The 18,665-nt window shown below is 35.0% G+C and overlaps 1 protein-coding gene across 1 annotated transcript; it reads left to right on the forward strand.

Annotated features, from left to right (window-relative positions):
• The first annotated feature begins 7,305 nt into the window (after positions 1-7,305).
• On the forward strand, positions 7,306-18,070 carry LOC132059992 (putative clathrin assembly protein At2g01600). Its single transcript, XM_059452833.1, has 15 exons — positions 7,306-7,457; positions 7,824-7,893; positions 8,835-8,932; positions 11,784-11,922; positions 12,022-12,149; positions 13,450-13,542; positions 13,686-13,736; positions 14,873-14,938; positions 15,042-15,107; positions 15,292-15,372; positions 15,460-15,540; positions 15,733-15,921; positions 16,038-16,116; positions 16,222-16,331; positions 17,345-18,070. The coding sequence occupies exons 1-15, from the start codon at positions 7,368-7,370 to the stop codon at positions 17,687-17,689; spliced, it is 1,686 nt and encodes a 561-aa protein (XP_059308816.1). The 5' UTR covers positions 7,306-7,367; the 3' UTR covers positions 17,690-18,070.
• The last annotated feature ends 595 nt before the right edge of the window (positions 18,071-18,665 follow it).

The following is an 18,665-nucleotide window of genomic DNA, read 5'->3' on the forward strand; positions in this document are numbered from 1 at the left end:
CCTCCGTATCAAAAAAAGTGTCCACTTATCAAATCAAGAAAGAATTAATCTTGTTTTTTCAGATTTGCCCCTATTATGTGTTATATGATCAAATCTCAATGCCCATTTAATTAGGGGTAGTTTAGTCAAATTACCTATTTTTGTCTAGGAATTAGTATTTTCTTAAGGGGCGTGCAAATGGCTAAGTGGACTCTTTTTTTGATCCGGAGAGAGTATTAGAGAAACCCCTCTTCTTAGACATATGCTTCAGCGTATACGCAAATTTATATTATGTATAATGCTTCCCCCCCACCCCCCCACCCCCCCCCCCAGGTATAATATTTCGAGCTAATACGCAGTCACACAGGTAGTTATTTCTTGAGATTGTATATATTCGAGTTGAATTTTTGTTTTTTGCTTGCTATTGTATTTTGCTGATTATACAGTGTAATAATTTTGACCCTGTATATACAGTGTAATATTTCGACAAATGAGGTCTAGATGGACCCCCTTGTGATACCCTACCTCCACTCATTCATCCTATATCACACCATCACATCAACTGGATTGTCACTCGTAAATAAACCATAAAATTCATCTTTTTCAGCAGGGTTTATTGTGTCCCATAACACAAGAATTGCACAAAGAGATTCAAAGATGAGGCACATAAGTTAAAGTAGCAAATTTTTACACGTCATCCGTAAATGAAGAACTTTATGATGACAAATTCCACTGTTCTAAGTAAAAGCAGCATTATTTAGCATAATAAGATCGAGGGTATATATTTTATTTGTTGAGCTGAAAATCCATTCAGAAAGTTTCATCACCAAATGCATTAATACCCAGCAATGCAAAATCCAAGTTCAGCTAAAATCACAAACCCCAACACTTAATTCTCAATTCTTGGCTTTAAAAAATAAATAAAATTTTCAGCAACAAATGTAAAAATAAAAGCAATAACAACTACTACTACTACTACTAGTCTCAATCCCAAACTTGTTGTGGTCTCCCCATATGAAATCTCAATATTCATTTTGTTCCGTTTCATCATAGTACTAAAAAACAGGTTACATATTTCTTACAAACTCAAAACTGGAGTTTAAGTGGACCCTTCAAATCCATAACAGAAGTGCTAAAATCCAACGCAAAAAAGAAGTAAAGATTAAAGTGGAAGAGAACACATACCAGTAAGAGAGTTGAGTTCTAACACAAGGCTTCCGGCGAAGAAACAGCGGCGAGGTTTTTGCTTTTGCTGGAGTTGGGAGGTTTTAAGTTTGAAAACTAACCAATTTTAGTCCCTTCATTTCTACTTCGTAGCCTTTTGCCCATGAAAATCAAATACTACTATTTTTCACCCTCTATTTTAATTTATTGACTAACCTTATTTTCCGCTAGCCAAATATACCCTCTGTTACTCAAAATACACAAATATAGTCTCAATGGATGAAAAATCTCAAATCAATTAAAATTACCCATTTAACTAAAAAAAACACGCATGCGACCCGACCCGACCAACAAAATTATTTATACCCCTCTGCGCGACTCAGTTCTTGAGTCAAAAGTCAAAACAGAACCTCTCTTTAATCCATCTACGCTTCTATTCTTCACAGACTGCAAAGAAATTGGAATAAAAAACTCTTAAGGAAACGGCAGGTTCCATACAATCTATTGAAATTTCAACATGAAACAACGTAAATCTTCACCGACAACACAACAAAACGCAGAAGATTACTAGCAGATAGGTACTCATCAATCATCAATAAATTCTTTTCACAGCTATCCAATAAACAAAAAGAACCTAAACAGGAAAAAAGAAAAAAAATACACAAAATTGAACATTTAACATTAGAGTCCTCCAAAAAGCCCCATGCTACAAGAATTAAAAAGGGGTTGAAGGATCATATGGATACATCAAAACCCATAAAGGAAATCAGAAAATTTTCCGTAAGGAAGAATTATTACCTATGGCAAGATGAAGAAAAAATTAAAGGGAAAAACACATAATTAGGGCTTGTGCGTAGAGACAGCTGCTTGTAATAGAGACAGCTGCTTGTGCGTGGTGCTGTGAGCCCGTGACAGTGACCAAAAAATTAAAAATAAAGAAAACAAGACTTCTTTTTTTATTATTATTATTTTAGTAGGCGTTTGATCATAGAAACCAAAAAAAAATATTCACTTTTTTTGGAATTTTGGAGTAGGCGTTGTGTTTGGCCATGATTTTTGAAATTATATTTTTTATTCAAATGTAGTTATTTTGGTTGTGAAAAAAGTAAAAAAAAAAATTAAAAACAACTTTTTCTTGTTTTTGGAATTCCAAAATACAACTTCAAGTTGTATTTGGAATTTTCATTGCCAAACGCAGATTCCAAAAAAAAGTGAAAAAAAATTCCGGAATAAAGTGAATAATTCTTATGGCCAAATGGGCTCTTAGTTTTATTTTTCACATTATCATAGACAAATTGAGTAGAAGCGTAGAGGGACGGATTGAAGAGAGGTTGTGTTTGATTGAAGAAGGCGAGTCGCGCTGAGCGGTATATTAGGGTGGGTGGAAATAATTTTGTGGGTCGGGTCGGATCTGGTCTGAGTGATGGGCATAGTTTTTTTTTTTTAGTTAAATGGGTGATTTTGATTGATTTGAGATTTTCCATCCATTAAGGGGTATATTTGTGTATTTTGGCTAACAGAGGGGTATATTTGACTACTTTGGCTAACGAAGAGCCAAGTTAGCCAATAGACTAAAGTAGAGGGATATATTTGAATCTTTCCCGTTTTTTGAATTATGAAGTTGGAGTTGAGTTTGGTTATATTTTTTGCAAAGAATATATGGTTGTTTGAATATATTGAAAGTGAAAATAAGGACCCGTTTGGCCATGAGAATTTTTCACTTTTTTTTACTTTATTTAAAAATCAGCGTTTGGCCATGAAAATTTCAAGTTGTATTTGGAATTTTAAAAAACACCTAAAACCTTATTTTCACTTTCAGTACCTTTATACAACCAAATATTATTTGCAAAAACTATAACCAAACACAACTCCAACTTCAAAATTCCAAATAAAGTGAAAATGATTTGATTTTCATGGCCAAACATCTATTAAGGTTTTAGGTATTTTCCAAATTTCAAATTGTATCTGGAATTTTCATGGACAAACGTTGATTTCCAAATAAAGTGAAATAATTTTCCGGAAAAAAGTGATAGATTCTCATGGCCAAACGGGTCCTTAAATCTCCATTGTAGTCTCGTGCAATGTAATGTAATGTATTAGGTATGGTTCAGTATTTTTTTGGTTTATTTTCATAAAATCTAAAACCTACTTAATTATTTGATACAATTATAAAAATAAACCTGTGATTTTATTAAAATAACCTAATAATCGCTTCGATATGATTAGGTTCAGTCCCTAAATCCTTTAAAAAAAAAAAAAAAAACCAGTGACACCTCTACTCTCACCGATATGGGGCTCTAACACCCTTCGTGCGCCCAATACTACACATCCAGCCGTTTGTCATTATAACATGGGGACTCAACAACATGTAAATTAAGAATTGCTATGGGTTTGACTCTCATATCATGTGAAGAAATTAATTGTGCCTAATTCCACTCAAAAAATTAGCTAATGTCTTTCTTTTAACAGAAAAGGGCCAAATATACCCCCTCGTTATACTTTGGGGTCAAATATACCCCTGGCGTTATACTTTGGGGTCAAATATCCCCTCATCCTTTAAAATTAACCATGGTGGACATCCAATCCTACATGGCTGCCACACATTTAATGAAGTGGATGTCACATGGCATGCCACCTCAACACCCCTAACCCATTTTATCCCTCCCCTTTTTCCACCACCATCACCGCTACCACGACTATCTCTCTTTCTGTACATAACCAAAATCGAATATCAATTTAACATATCAGGCCCAAAATCATACTAATTCTTCTTACCGAACACATAATGGAGAAAAGCCCATACTTTTCGAGGGGAACTCCAGGAGAAACAACTACTCTATTTGCCTCTTTCAGAAGCTTATCAAAATTACCCAAAACTGTCTTGAAATCACATCTTTCTGATCCAACAAACCATTTAGCTGCATAAAACCATGGACATCTTTTTTACAAACATCAAAATTAAATTATCCTAAAAACTGTACTAACCATAAATTGTACCTTAAATGTTGATCCCTAATTCTCATTTTGATCAAAGGCTATAACTGAAGCCCCCCATAGCAAGAGCAAGCTTTGTAGCAGCTGACCCTGATTTTCCAAGGCCAACTATCTGTAACCCAAAACAATGTTAGAGAATGAGCTAAATGGAAGGAAATAGAATTGCGAAAACCAAAAGAAATGGCATATATGTAAAAGTAGTTACAACAACTGTTTGACCCTTAAGGTCTAGTTGAGGAAAGCAGGATTGAACATTTGTAAGTGAGGTAGCATTCTTGGCGCTCATCTCTAGTGCTCAGTGCTCTCTCTTAAGCCTGAAGCTTTGAGAGGTTGGGGAGATTAGGGATTCCGAGGAAAAACTTATGTACGTGGTGGCGCTAATGGTGGCAATGGCGATGGAGGGGAAGAAAATTTTAGTGGTGGAAAAACAAATAGAGGGGAGGGGTAAAATGGGTTGGGGTATTGAGGTGGCATGATACATGGCATCCATATCATCAAATGTGTAGCAGCCGCGTAGGATTGAATGTCCACCATGATAACTTTAAAAGATGGGGGATATATTTGGCCCCAAAATATAACAGCAACGGTATATTTAGCCCAAAAAAATAACGAGGGGTATATTTAGAGCCCGTTTGGATTGGCTTATAAGTTGGCTTATAAATTTGTTTTACTTTTTTTGAGTGTTTGGTTTGGCTAGGCTTAAAAATCATTTGTCTTAAAATAAGCTCAAAAAAATAATTGGACCCATTTAACTTAGTTTATCTAAAGCGACATAAGTGAAAACGAACTATAAAAAAAAAAAAATAAGTTAACTACTGCAACTTATTTTTTTAGAACATTAAAGTTCGCAAACTTGAACTTTAAAATATAAAGCCAATCCAAACGGGCTCTTAGTCCTTTTCTTATAGTACATGGTTAATTTGTCATATTGATGATCTTAAGGAATTCACTCTTAGGTGCCTAATTTCAACTTAAAAATATAAATAAAAAATCGAGGAATCCTAAGTATCCTTATGTGTTATGTCTACCCCCCAAGGAAAAGAAGAGGGATATTATAATTCGGCTATTACTGTTTGAGAATGCAGTCTAGTTGAATAGAAAATTGTTCAATCAAAGTGACCACCTTATACTAGTGAAAATTTATCCCAACTCATATGAAGCTTGTGGCACTTAATTGTAAGGGCATTGCTTTCCATTTAATCTATATTTTTTCCTATGCTTTGCCTGCCTACTTCCCCTTGGAATGAATTGGATTTAATGCCCTTTTATTAGAAAATGAAGATGCCAATTTATATTTTCCATCTCGCTTTTCCATTTCGATCTCATTTAATAACTCTTTCTTTGACAACGATTTTTCAGAATCATCTAAAACTAAATCAAGAGATGAATTTACCTTACCTCACACCTATTGAACATTGAACTCTAATAAATAAAAACAAAATAATCACAAGTTCAATCAAGACAAAACCCTAAGCAAGTTATTCAATTTTGGAAGACCTTAAAATAGTAGGTACACTAAGAAAAATAAGGTAAAAGTAGATACGTATGGATACACCTTACTAGAAAAGAAAAAGTAAACCCATGGAAAATTAGCCTACCCTACACAAACTCAATTGCTCACATTGCTAAAAGAATGACCAATGGTTGATTTGCTCCCCCCCCCCCCCCCCCCCTCGGGCGCAACCCGCGCCCTCGCCCCGCCCAAAAAAAAAAAAAAGGAATGGTTGACATTGAATACTGTATTAATTATTTGGTATTCTAATACAGCCTAGAAAGCTAGGTGGTCTGTCTAACCATCTAGAATCTCATTGCTTTTGCCTTCCCTTTTTTTAGCAATAAAAAACAATTAATGCAATTTAATAGTCTCCAATATGCCTTATTTTATTCAATACTACATTAATTTGTTTAAATTAAATAAAACATTTTATGTGTCTTTGGTTACCTGTTAATCTACACTTTATTCGATTCTTCTTAGTACACATTAGCTTTGCTCATGTGCTTCTCCGGCCTTTACATGTTCATAGTATAGTAGTAGTAGTACACACTATTTTATTAAAGCATATTAGCAATTTTCTTTTGCAGGCACACGTTATTTTAATCTCAAAATGATCCCTTTTTTAATCAGTTGGTAACTTAATTAGACGTATATTGGAAGTAAAGCTATAAATACTTTGTTTATCACTCAAAATAGCTATTCCCTCCATCCCAATTTATGCAATGGTATTTAACTAGATAGATAATTTAAGAAAGAAAATAAAGATTTTTAAAACTTGTGATCCAAAATAAGTCATATATATTTTTGTGGCAATAATTCATCTTATTAAAAGTAAAATAAGCATTTTAAGGTTAACTTGTTACAACATACTGCCTCCGTCCCATATTAGTTGTCATATTTTCCTTTAGCACGCCCCTTAAAGAATCATAAATAAAAAGCATAAATCTACTAACTTACCCTTTTCTCTCCAATAAATTACATTCTAATTAATTATTTTCAAGAACACTTAATCTTAATTAAAGGTAAAATCAGATAAAAACTTGGGAAAAGTGTTTCCAGTAACCTTGTCAACTAATATGAGATGGAAAGAGTATGAAAATGTACCATTCTTTTTCAGATTAACTAATAAGAAAAGAGTGGCATAAGTTGGACGGGGAATAACACACACACATATTTATATATATATGACCCAACATTTAATTATTACTCCTTCAGTCTCAAATTATTTGTTGACTTTTTGTTTTACACACCCCTTAAAAATATTAATCATGTGGGGTTTTTTGATTACTTTACCTTTATTTATTTATAAGTTATAGTCTCTCTCCATTAAATATTTACTACATTTATGTGTTATTTTCATTAATAACAAAAATCACTAAGGGTAAAATGAGGAAAAAATAATTAATTTAGCCTAAATTTTTTAAAATAACAAATAATTTAATATAACTATTTTTAGTAATCACGAAAAAATAATTTGAGACGGAGAGCGTATTTCTTGTTTCTTAATAAGACATTAACATAAAAAAGGGGTCCATCCTAACAAAAAAGTAAAAAAAAAGTGGAAATGATGACAAATTCACAAGGCCAAATTGGAAAGAGGGTCCTTTCACAATGCAAAGTGGCAGCCAACCGTAACAGAAGAAAATAATACTAGTTTGTAACCTCCCATTTTCCCTTTGCATAATATTTGCCTATAGAGAGAGAGAATCATCAGTGTAGAGAGAGAAAGCAACAAATGGGTACGCTTCAAAGTTGGAGAAAAGCATATGGTGCTCTTAAAGACCATACAACTGTTGGTCTTGCCCATGTTAATAGCGATTTTAAGGTCCCCTATATTTCCTCTTTTAGTTTTCTACTTGCCTATTACACATATATTTTTGTGGGTATAATTTGTTTGTTGTAAATGGAGCAACAAAAGGCTGAATCTTGAAAATTACACCCAAATGTTTTATGTTTATTTTGTGATGTTAATAGGGTCCCTTTTCCCTAAATTCTCTCTGGGTATTACTTATTTTTCCAAAATGGAGCAACAAAGTGTGAATCTTGAAAGTTACACCCAATTTTTGTGATCTTTTTGTTTGTGGGTACTTTTATTTTTCTGAAATGGAGCAATAAAATTTGAATCTTGGGATCGTGGCAGTAAGGCCACTATGTACTTTACTTGCATATTTGATGTTTATTTTGTTATTAGGATGTGGATGTGGCGATCGTTAAAGCTACAAATCATGTTGAGTGTCCACCCAAAGACAGGCATCTTAGAAGTGAGTGTTCTTTTTACTCTTTTAACAGATCCAATTACTATGACAAATTTGATTTGGGTTTTTCATAGTTTGGGATAATATTGTGTTTTTGGGTACTTGGGTTTGTTGCTTTTTAGGGAGATCATGTGTTTTTGGTCTGGAAATCGCGGTCTGAAACTTAGTAGGCGTTTGGCCATAGAAACCAAAAAAAAAAAAAAAAAAATTCACTTTTTTTGGAATTTTGGAGTTGGAGTTGTGTTTGGCCATAGTTTTTGAAATTGTAGTTTTTGGTTGAAAGTAGTTGTTTTGGTTGTGAAAAAAGTGAATAATTCTTATGGCCAAACGGGCCCTTATATATGTATCAGTTTTGGGGTAGTTATGTTGATTACACTAGTTGTTAGTGATTTTACTTGTAAATATTCATTTAGGTTTCTACTTTTTTATTTTTTTTATTTTTTATTGTTACTTAAAAATAATATCTGAACAAACGACACTGCTATAGAGGGGTTTGTTTGTTATATTATATGTTGTCTATAACAGCATTTCGCTATAGCAACCAAATAATATCCAAACAAACGATGCTGCTATAGAGAGGTTTAACTGTTATATTTTATGTTCTCTATAACAACATTTTGCTATAACAACAAAAAAGTATGCGAACAAATGACGCTGTTATTGAGAGGTTTAACTGTATTGTGTTTCTGATACTTGTATTTCTTGCTTTTAGGGAGATCGTGTGTTTGCCTGACTTGGTTTTTTTTTTTTTTTTTTTGGTCTGAAAATCGCGTTTTAGAATTTACATATGTATCAGTTTTGGGGTAATTAAGTTAATCACACTAGTTGTTTGGGATTTTACTTGTAAATATTCATTTAGGTTTGTATTTTTTTGATTGTTATTCGTTTGTTTATGTATAGGCACGGTAAAGATGTTGGTGGTAATATTGTGTTTTTGGTTCTTGCAGAAATTTTGGTTTATACATCAGCGATGCGACCTCGTGCTGATGTTGCGTACTGCATACATGCACTTGCGAGGCGATTGGCAAAGACACATAATTGGACGGTATGGAGTTTGACACAGTTAGTTCAATTGACAAAATCATGTACTTTAGTGCCTTTTCCTGGATTTGATTTCTCTATGGGAGGGCCTTTTTATGGATGATTTGATCTGATGACCATATTTTATGATTGTTGTAGAATGAAGTTCATAAGTTTTTTCTTTGCTTTTGAGAATGTGCATCGTAACTCTAGTAGCCTCTAGAGTTTATTATGTTGTTCTTAGTACTATTGCAATATATGCCCCTCCCACCTTTGCACTCTACACCTATGGCTGAATAGCTTGCTAGCTATAGGGAAAAGTACATAAATGTGTTTCACCACTGATTTGAGTGAATTGAAGTAGTCCAGAATAGATCTTCCCTTTCAACTTCCAAGGCTCTAGTTTAGGTGGTGTCTTGGAAATTGTCAGCACTGGGCATAACATACTTGTATGAGGATCCTTTGAATTGATTAAACTGCAGATTCATGCAACATAAACCACTTTAAAATTGATGAGAGAGCAAGCTGGACACAGTTTGGGGATTGATTTTGTTAATCCGATCTCGTTTAAATAATATCTCATAATATATGATGTTGTGCATCTGCTGCTGAAGGCTGATCAGGTGGTTATTTGATTGTCTGAGAATTAGGTTCTAGCAAACTAAAGAAACCTGTTTTGTGTCATTGAAAATCATTTGAAGGATGCTGACAGCTATATTAGATATTAGTAGTTCTTTTAATCCTCGGAAGTATGGCTGCAATAATTGTGTGAGAATTATTTGTTAGTGCGGAAAACGATGATATAAAGCTCTTGAAGGATTTAAGTGTTACGTGTACCTTAGTGAAAATTGTTCTGTAGAATTCTGCAATGCAAACATAGTTGTGCAATTGCTTAGCAGTTCCTTTTTATGCGCCAGGCCACTGAAAGTGTTTATCACATTGATTCTGGCTATCACTAGAGCCAGAATATTACTGCTTAAGGTTGTATATCAAGATATGTTGTTTGTTGTGGGTTGTGTCTTCAAAGGTCAAACAGTTACCTTTTCGTTTTCTTTAAGTTATTTTGACAAGTTTGGGATTGTCCGTTACTGTTTTTGGTTTCCCTTCATATAGAGCATTACATTTTCTTTTTTCTCCTTGTGCCTTATCAATTACAAAATATGAACTTATTGATCACTATGCAAGGATGCATCAGGGAGGTGCAAGACATATGCAGATCCAAAAATTAAAAGACTGCATATTCAATGGTAAATTAGAGAGAGAGAGAGAGAGAGGGAGGGGGGGGGGGGGTGGCAATAATTTACAAAAGACAAATAAAGAAATACTGTCCATACTGTTAGACCTAAGATCTGCACAAGCTTATCGATTTTTTCTGCATGCTCTAAATGATTGACTCCTTCATGCTTGATATTGTTTTCTTCCGTTACTTATTATTATGTAAATGTTGGAGCTAATGCTATATATGACTTTCTATCATTAGCAACCTCCTCTTTAATTAGCAATGTCCTGGCAGTGACAATTGTTATCACCTTGCAGTCAACATTTTTGAGTGTCCGCTATCATTCGCAAAGTTGTGTATCCTTAAAGGGGGTTGAAATATATTAAAGTTGTAGAAGAGATCTTTGTGTCTTCAATATTTTTACCTTAATTCTCAAACCTGTATTGAAAAATGCTTTTCTTGAGCTGAGGGTCCATCGTTAACAAGCTCTCTACTCCGCAAAAGGTAGGGGTAAGGTCTGCGTACACCCCACCCTCGCTAGACCCCATTTGTGGGATCACACTGGATATGTTGTTGCTGTTGGTGTTGTTGAAAGGAGATTCTATGTAATTACTAGCACAGTTGGTCCGATGTCAGGAGCTTTTTATGAGAGGGAAAGATGGAGGGAGCCAGGGAGGAGGTGAGTTGTCTAGAATTGACAACATCCTGTATATAATTTCCATTAATGGGTAAAATATCTATGTAACTGCAACGAGGAGGTGGTAGAAAGTGCACTTCAATATTTGGTTGTTGTAAATAGGTGATTATGAGACATCCTATCCAGTATTGTCAAAGGCGCGCTTAAGCCCTGAAGCGAGACTCAAAACATGTTGAGCGCTTCGCCTCGCTTTATGTGCGCTTCAGTGTCATCATCAAGGCTCTAAGACATACTTTTCCTTGCCAATGAACCTCTCTTGAAGAGGTGACACTAGATAATTGATATTTCACTTTATCGTAATGTTTTTACCATTTCTTTGTCCATATATTTGTTATTCATGCTTATTATTGTTAGTCTTGGATTATTTATATATATATATATATATATATATATATATATATATATATATATATATATATATATATATATTTTGCACCATTGTACCTTTTTCATTAAAGCCCACACTTTATTAGTGCTTTGCGCTTAAAGCCCTAACTGACCTTAGAGCTTTTTTGCGCTTTGCGCTTTTCGCTTTTGATGACGCTGGTCCTATCAGAATGTATATTGTTCCCTTTAAAATGAGACATTTAAAAGGGAAATATATACATCTCCCAGACTGCTGCAAAGAATCTCAGTTCTTTTGAGGGCTTTGACATATATGTACTTTAGTTTTCAGTAGTTATAAGCTCTGTTTCTGCTGCAAGCAGCCAAACAGATCTTGGAGAGAAGTCTCAACTTCCTTTATAAAGGATGAGGTAGGGTAGACATCAAAATAGGGTTCGGACACATTGTATATTTTATAGATTATAATTACGTAACAAAGAGTTTTAATGTTTATAATCACCTCTCTATTATTGTTTACTATTTTGTGATGTATTTTACACTTAAATTGCTCAACTAGTCCTTGCCCTTAAGTGATACATTTTACACATAAATATCTTTCCATATTTTCTAAAATAGGTAGCACTGAAGACGTTGATAGTAATCCACAGAACATTGAGGGAAGGTGATCCAACATTTAGAGAGGAACTATTGAATTTCCAACAGAGAGGACGCGTTCTTCAAATGTCCAATTTCAAGGATGATTCAAGCCCAATTGGTAGGTAAAATTACCATGAATGTTCTTTTGAGTTTCTATTTTTACCTGGAGATTCCATCAGGTTCAATCAGAATGATTCTATCTTTTCCGTCCCTCCAGCTTGGGACTGCTCTGGCTGGGTACGAACATATGCACTGTTTCTGGAAGAGAGGCTTGAATGCTTTAGGGTTCTGAAGTATGATATTGAAGGGGAGCGCCTTCCTAAAGCTTCCCAAGGGCAAGAAAAGGTTAGCATAATACTGTTGAATTTTCTGCTTACTATTCTGTGTAGTTCAAAAAGTTGTCTTGTCTTCTTTTGTGAAGAAAACTGAATAATTTTAGCCTACTAGAAGCAAACTCATATATTTCATAAAATTTTCTTTTCATGCTTTTCTCATGAATTAGATAATTCATGTGGTCCACACCATTGGTTCAGTCTCTGAAACATTGTGGAGAAGGGGCTTTGGCTGTCCATTAGCTATTTTCTTTCTTGCACTAAGTTGAGGATCTGTTAACATGCCCTATTCCAGATCCACCGTTGTTTTTCCAGATAGCTTGCATATCATTAATTTATATGTAAAGATGATTAATAGTAGAACCGCCTATGTATTTCTTACTTATTGATACATATGATGCTTTGGAAAATATTAACAAGAATAAGATTTATGATGCTTTGGAAAAGTGGAGCTTTTGTTCCTGTGTTACTGCTGCTCTGTGTTGTGTTGTGTTGTGTTGACATCAAATACAGAGGCGGAGCTAGGATTTGAAGCTTATGTTCGGGATTCTAGTCCTTTTAAGTTACTGGGTTCTAAATTAATAATTTGTACACATCCAATAAATTTCTTAAGGCGAATACATGATTTGCACCAAAGCTACTGGGTTTGGCCGAACCCCTAATGATAATAAGGCAAATGAAGGACAAAGGACTTGGCATTCACCTAACAAATTAAAAATAGGAAAAAGAGAATGCCATGATAGTCCAGACACAACAATTTAAGTGTGGGCATTTAGTAGATTAAGCATGTAAAAATAGTTAAATACCACAAACTTGAATTTGAAGCAAAATTGCGCTTGGTGAATCAAATTAAAAGCAAACTTAAAGAAACATGTTAGATAGAACCATAGAAGTACAATAACCCATATTGAAGTTCCTTCTATAAAAATAGAAAATATTTGTCTCAAAAAAGATGTTATCTATACTAATAAAATTACTGTGATTTTTTAGGTTTTTTACAGACCCCTTATTGGTGCCTTTGGTACAAATTAGTTTCAGAAAAGTAGATTCTTCTATAGTATGGTTGTTTTACAACTTAATAGTGGGTTCATAGAAGTACGTCTTACTAATAAAACTGGAAACCTCTTGCACTTCCAAGAAAGTCCCATGGAAATTGGTTTATTTGGTACAACACTTAAAAGAGGACGTTTTGAAGAGCCAGGACTTAATTTATTTTTCCGCAAAAGGAGAAATGGATCAGGGCTTGGTCTCTTTTGCTCCTATAGTAAGTACGATATGATTTAACTTCCAATGGTCATTTACTTTTTGAGCAGGGATACAGCAGAACTAGGGAGTTGCCCAGTGACGAACTTTTGGAACAGTTGCCTGCTTTGCAGCAGTTGTTGTATCGTCTTATCGGATGTCGGGTAAATATTTTAAGCTTGATAAACTCCTTTTTTTTCTGCTGCAATCTATTTGTCTTTTGGATGACATTCCTCGTTGGATTCTGAGAGTTCTGTAGTTTATCTATTTGGGGTATAATATTTAAAAATCTCAACTGACATTACAGCCTGAGGGAGCAGCAAATGGAAATTACGTGATACAATATGCCCTTGCCCTGGTATGTCTGTTTGTAGTGGCTCCGTTTTTAAGTTGATTGATATTTTATACTTGTTAAGGAAAGTTCATTGATACTTGTAAATTGGACACCCAAGGGTTTCACCTAGTAGTTGATGAATTGGGTGAGACCAGGATTCAAATCCCAGAGACAAAATATGCTAAGTGATATTTTCTTATCTGCCTAAGCTTTTGGTGGGCAGTTGCCTAGTGCCTGTGTTGGTAAGAGGGGTGGAAGAGTCATGGTGTGCTCAAGCGCTCGGACACCACCGTTCTGAACTTCTTTTATAAACTATCTATGTACATTGATTGTAGCCCTTCTCTTTCACGAAATAAGGGGATGCCTGGAAAATGCTTGTTCCGATGTACTTCAACAAAAAATTCTTGTTCTTATGTATGCAAGGAATGTTAAAACCTTGCTAACAATTAAAAAACAGGAATCTTAAAAAGAGGGGTGGAACAATCGTGGTGTGCTCTAGCGATCGGACACCACCGTTACGATTTTTTTTTTTCTCACAGAATACTCTATGTACACTAGTTACCAGTTTCAAAAAAAAAAAAAAAAAATACTCTATGTACATTGATTATAGCCCTTCTCTTTCATGAAATAAGGGGATGCATTAGAAAATGCTTGTTCTTATGTACTTCAACAAAAAATACTTATTCTTATGTATGCAAGGAATTTTAAACCCTTGCTAACAATTTAAAAAAAAAAAAAAAAAAAAAGAATCTTAAACCTTGCTTTTCCCAGTTCTAGTGATGGAAGTTTTAGGAGGGAGGAAATATTCAAGGAAAACTTGGTGTACTTGGCACATTAGCGAGGATTTGATGAATGTCAAATCTTGATATGACAGTGACTAAAAAGGATCCTCTGTTGCAAATTAATATTCATCATTAAATGGCAATTAGAAAAGGTGGCTCTACAAGAAAAAAAAACTGTGTTTCAGTTTGTTTTCAAGTCCATTCCGGAAAGGTGGAAATTTCTGTCCATTGATATAGTTAGTCATTTATTTGTTTAGCTGCAAGAGTACATACTAGTTCTCTGACCCTTTTCTTGTGCTTTCTTGAGCCTGATATAAATTTGTAGACTTCACAGTTGAATGAATGGTGGTGTAAAGATTTAATCATTTTCCATTCCAGGTCCTCAAGGAGAGCTTCAAAATCTATTGTGCTATAAATGATGGAATAATTAATCTTATTGACAAGGTGCATTTGACTTTCAGCTTCTTCTATCTCATCAAAATATTGCTCGTTATTGTCATATCTGTTTCATCTTTTTGACATTATTTTTCTGCTGATTTTAATTCAGTTTTTTGACATGCCAAGACATGAAGCTATTAAGGCCCTTGATATCTACAAAAGAGCTGGCCAGCAGGTGAACACACTGACAAACTTGATAGAATATTTTTTACTTTTTTTATTTTTGGCAGAATATTTTTCTCTCCATTTAAGAAAAATATTTTGTACCCTATAGTTTCGTTTCTTACTACTCGTCTATCACCACGCGGACGTTTCTTTGGGTTTATGGTGCTGTCTATAAGTTTATTATCTTGTTTTAGGCCATGAACCTCTCCGACTTTTATGAGGTTTGCAAAGGATTGGAACTAGCCAGGAACTTTCAGTTTCCCGTGTTGAGAGAGGTAATCTTACTTTCTTAGCTTCTGTACTGCTTGATTTATCTTCAAAATTTTTGAGCCATCAGCTTGACACACTATTCTGGTTTTCAGCCTCCTCAATCCTTCCTTGTGACCATGGAAGAGTATATAAAAGAAGCACCCCGGATAGTCTCTGTGCCAATGGAAACTCTGGTAGTACATTTTACTTTATAAACAAGCACTTTTACTCCGAACAAATTATATGCCAACTTATGTTGTTCCTTTGTATAATGCTTATCTTTATTTTTCTTTCTATATTTGTATAATGTATGAAGTTGGTTCGAGCAAAGCATTATACATGTCTTAATATTACTGCAGAATACTAATTTAATTAACTATAATTAGGACTATCCGGAGAGGCTTATGCTTACTTATAAACAAGAGGATGAACCTTCAGCTTCTGAAGATGCTCAAGATTCAGCTAACGAAACCCCACCTCCGCCTTCAGACGATGCTGTTGTTTCAACCACTGAGGCTCCTGCTCCTTCCCCGCCTGTGCCTCCGCCTCCAAGCACTGAAACTGACGATTTACTGGTAAACTCAGATACTTTTATTGAATGTTTTGCTGTTTATCTGGAACTTGATATATACTGTTTGGGGTTTCTTTTTTGGTTCGTATCATTATTATACTAGCATTTTTGTTGTTTCAGGGGCTAAATGCACCAACAACTGCTTATGCATCAGCAATTGAGGATAGCAATGCTTTGGCTTTGGCAATAGTTCCATCTGGTAAATTATCTTGTTTCACCTACTAATATGTAGAACACTTGTAAGTAATGGTGTTTGGGCTAATTGGGTGTTGGTTTATTTTAAATGAACTATTAATACTTGCAGGGACAACACCAAATGCTGCTCAGCCAAAAGATTTTGATCCTACTGGATGGGAACTTGCCCTGGTCACTACTCCCAGTAGCGACTTATCTGCAGCTCAGGAGAGACAATTGGTAAGCCCTTGAAGTTCTCAACTCTTGTGCTTTCTATAACTGCAGGAGGGTACTGATAACAACAACAACAACATACCCTGTATAATCCCGCCGGGGGGGTCTAGGGAGGGTAGAGTGTACGCAGACCTTACCCCTACCTTGTGAAGGCAGGAGGTTGTTTCCGATAGACCCTCTGCTCAAGAGAAGTGCAATGACAACAATAATAATAGGCAGTAATAGCAACATATAATAAGATAAATGAAGTAAAAAACAATCAAGTTGTATTAGAGATCTAAAAATATAAGCAAATTGTCAAAGATAAGGGAGGGTACTGAATCTGTCAGATTTATCTTGTACTCTGCAATTCTTGACAGACATCAGGGAGATTACCGAATACTAAACCAGACTGTATTTTACTTTATCGGGTTTCAGTTTTTCACAACACATTAGAATCATAATTGGAGAGAACACTCTGAATCCATTTTCTAAAAAATATGTTCTAAGTGGCTTCTCTTTGCCATGTTCATTTGCAAATGGATCTGATGGAAATGGAAACATGTTAAACATTGAAGTTAGTAACCATGGAATGCACAAAGTCTTGGGTCGGCGCTTACATCTATATTGATAATATGTTGTCTATAGGGTGACGTTGTGATGCTTAATACTAATATCATATCTTTATCTTATACTCCCTCCATCCCAATTTATGTGAAGGTGTTTGACTGGGCACGAGTTCAGGAATGAAAGGAAGTTTTCTAAACTCGGTGGTCTAAAACAATTTATAGATACTTGCGTGTCTATAAATCATCATTAAGGGTAAAATGGAAAGTTTTAAATTAAATTGTTACTAAATATAGATATTTGCATACATTCTCCCCTCCCAGACCCCACTTGTGGGATTACACTGGGTATGTTGTTGTTGTTGTATAGACTAAAAAGGAAAGAGTATCACATAAATCAGGACGGAGGGAGTATCTACTTTGTGAAATCAAGTAAATATCTTCTTGACATTTGTTTTTGTAACTCTCTTACAGGCTGGCGGATTGGACACCCTCACGCTCAGTAGTTTGTATGATGAGGGAGCATATAGAGCATCTCAACGACCAGTGTATGGACAACCAGCCCCTAATCCATTTGAAGTTGCCGATCCATTTGCCATGTCTAGCACCATGGCTCCCCCTCCATCGGTGCAAATGGCTACAACGCCTCAGCATCAAATGAATCCTTTTGGACCATTTGAACCTGCCTATCCACAACCCCAAAATCCAATGATGAATCCCCACAATCCTTTTGGTGATGCAGGGTTTAGTGCATTTCCTGCCAATCATGTTGCTCATCCACAAACAACCAATCCTTTTGGAAACACCGGTCTCATATAATAAAAGTTGTGCATGCACGAGACATCATAGCAGACTTGCCTGTCAATTGACCAATCCTTTCGGGAGCACTGGCCTGCTATATTAAAAGTTGCACATACACGAGAAGTAGCAGACTTGGCATAGTTGATTTTGGTAGTGAATTTGCAGGTTGTGTACATCATTCACGTGAAATATAGTTCTTTCGGCTTGGACTATATGTTTGCTTTAATATGTAAAGATGGTTATAGTGGAGATTCAACTATTATTCAGTTGATTGAAATCACTCCCACTATGTTATGGACTTCTAGATACGTTGCCCTCTTGATGGAGTCGACGATAGTTTCTCTCATCTTTGTGCATTTTTTTTAGTATATGTCGACCTATATTGTTCCATTGCCATCATTAGTACTCTTACTGATTGTTGATTGAAAGATAGTACCAATAGGCAAATGTCAGACAGTCCATTCAGTGTGGGTATTATAAGAAAATTGTTAGAAGGTTCTGCGTATGCTGATCCCTTTATTCCTATTCAAATAGTAAATCTCTGTTGGTTAAACTCTGTGCACATGTTCATCATAGTCTCTATGCAATTTTCACCCTGTAATATTTTTGTATGTTTAGTTATCTAACATGTTTGATGGAACGACTCACTATAACAGTAGAAATAAAATTTGCCTAACCATGGGGTAATTATTTCAAGAATTTGCGTAGCCATAAAAACAAAAAAGGAAAGTATATTTAGTAGAAAAGTTATAAGTACATTGTCTGGTATCAACAAAAGGCTTACACATAGTAAATAGGATTAAAAATCTGTGAAGATGAGAATGGTCTTATTCCACCCGCTACCTCAGCTTGTTCCTTTTCAGTTCCCTACCATTGTTGGAAAAGCAAAAGAAATCTGCTAGTCAAGTCTTTGATTTCATCAAAGGAGACCAAAATGCTTTTTAAAAGGGGTGAAAGCATTTATCCGCTTTTCCTCTTTTAGTTGATTAATGAC

Source organism: Lycium ferocissimum, chromosome 6 (genome assembly GCF_029784015.1).
Source record: "Lycium ferocissimum isolate CSIRO_LF1 chromosome 6, AGI_CSIRO_Lferr_CH_V1, whole genome shotgun sequence".
In the NCBI taxonomy this organism is placed as follows: Eukaryota; Viridiplantae; Streptophyta; class Magnoliopsida; order Solanales; family Solanaceae; genus Lycium; species Lycium ferocissimum.

What these genes read in the sequence shown, in the direction of transcription:
- LOC132059992 (XM_059452833.1), top strand. Translation starts at nt 7,368, where the DNA reads ATGGGTACGCTTCAAAGTTGGAGAAAAGCATATGGTGCTCTTAAAGAC. An exon ending in CAAAGACAGGCATCTTAGAA is followed by an intron (nt 7,894 to 8,834) that starts GTGAGTGTTCTT and finishes TGGTTCTTGCAG; the next exon opens with AAATTTTGGTTTATACATCA. An exon ending in TACAATATGCCCTTGCCCTG is followed by an intron (nt 13,737 to 14,872) that starts GTATGTCTGTTT and finishes TTTCCATTCCAG; the next exon opens with GTCCTCAAGGAGAGCTTCAA.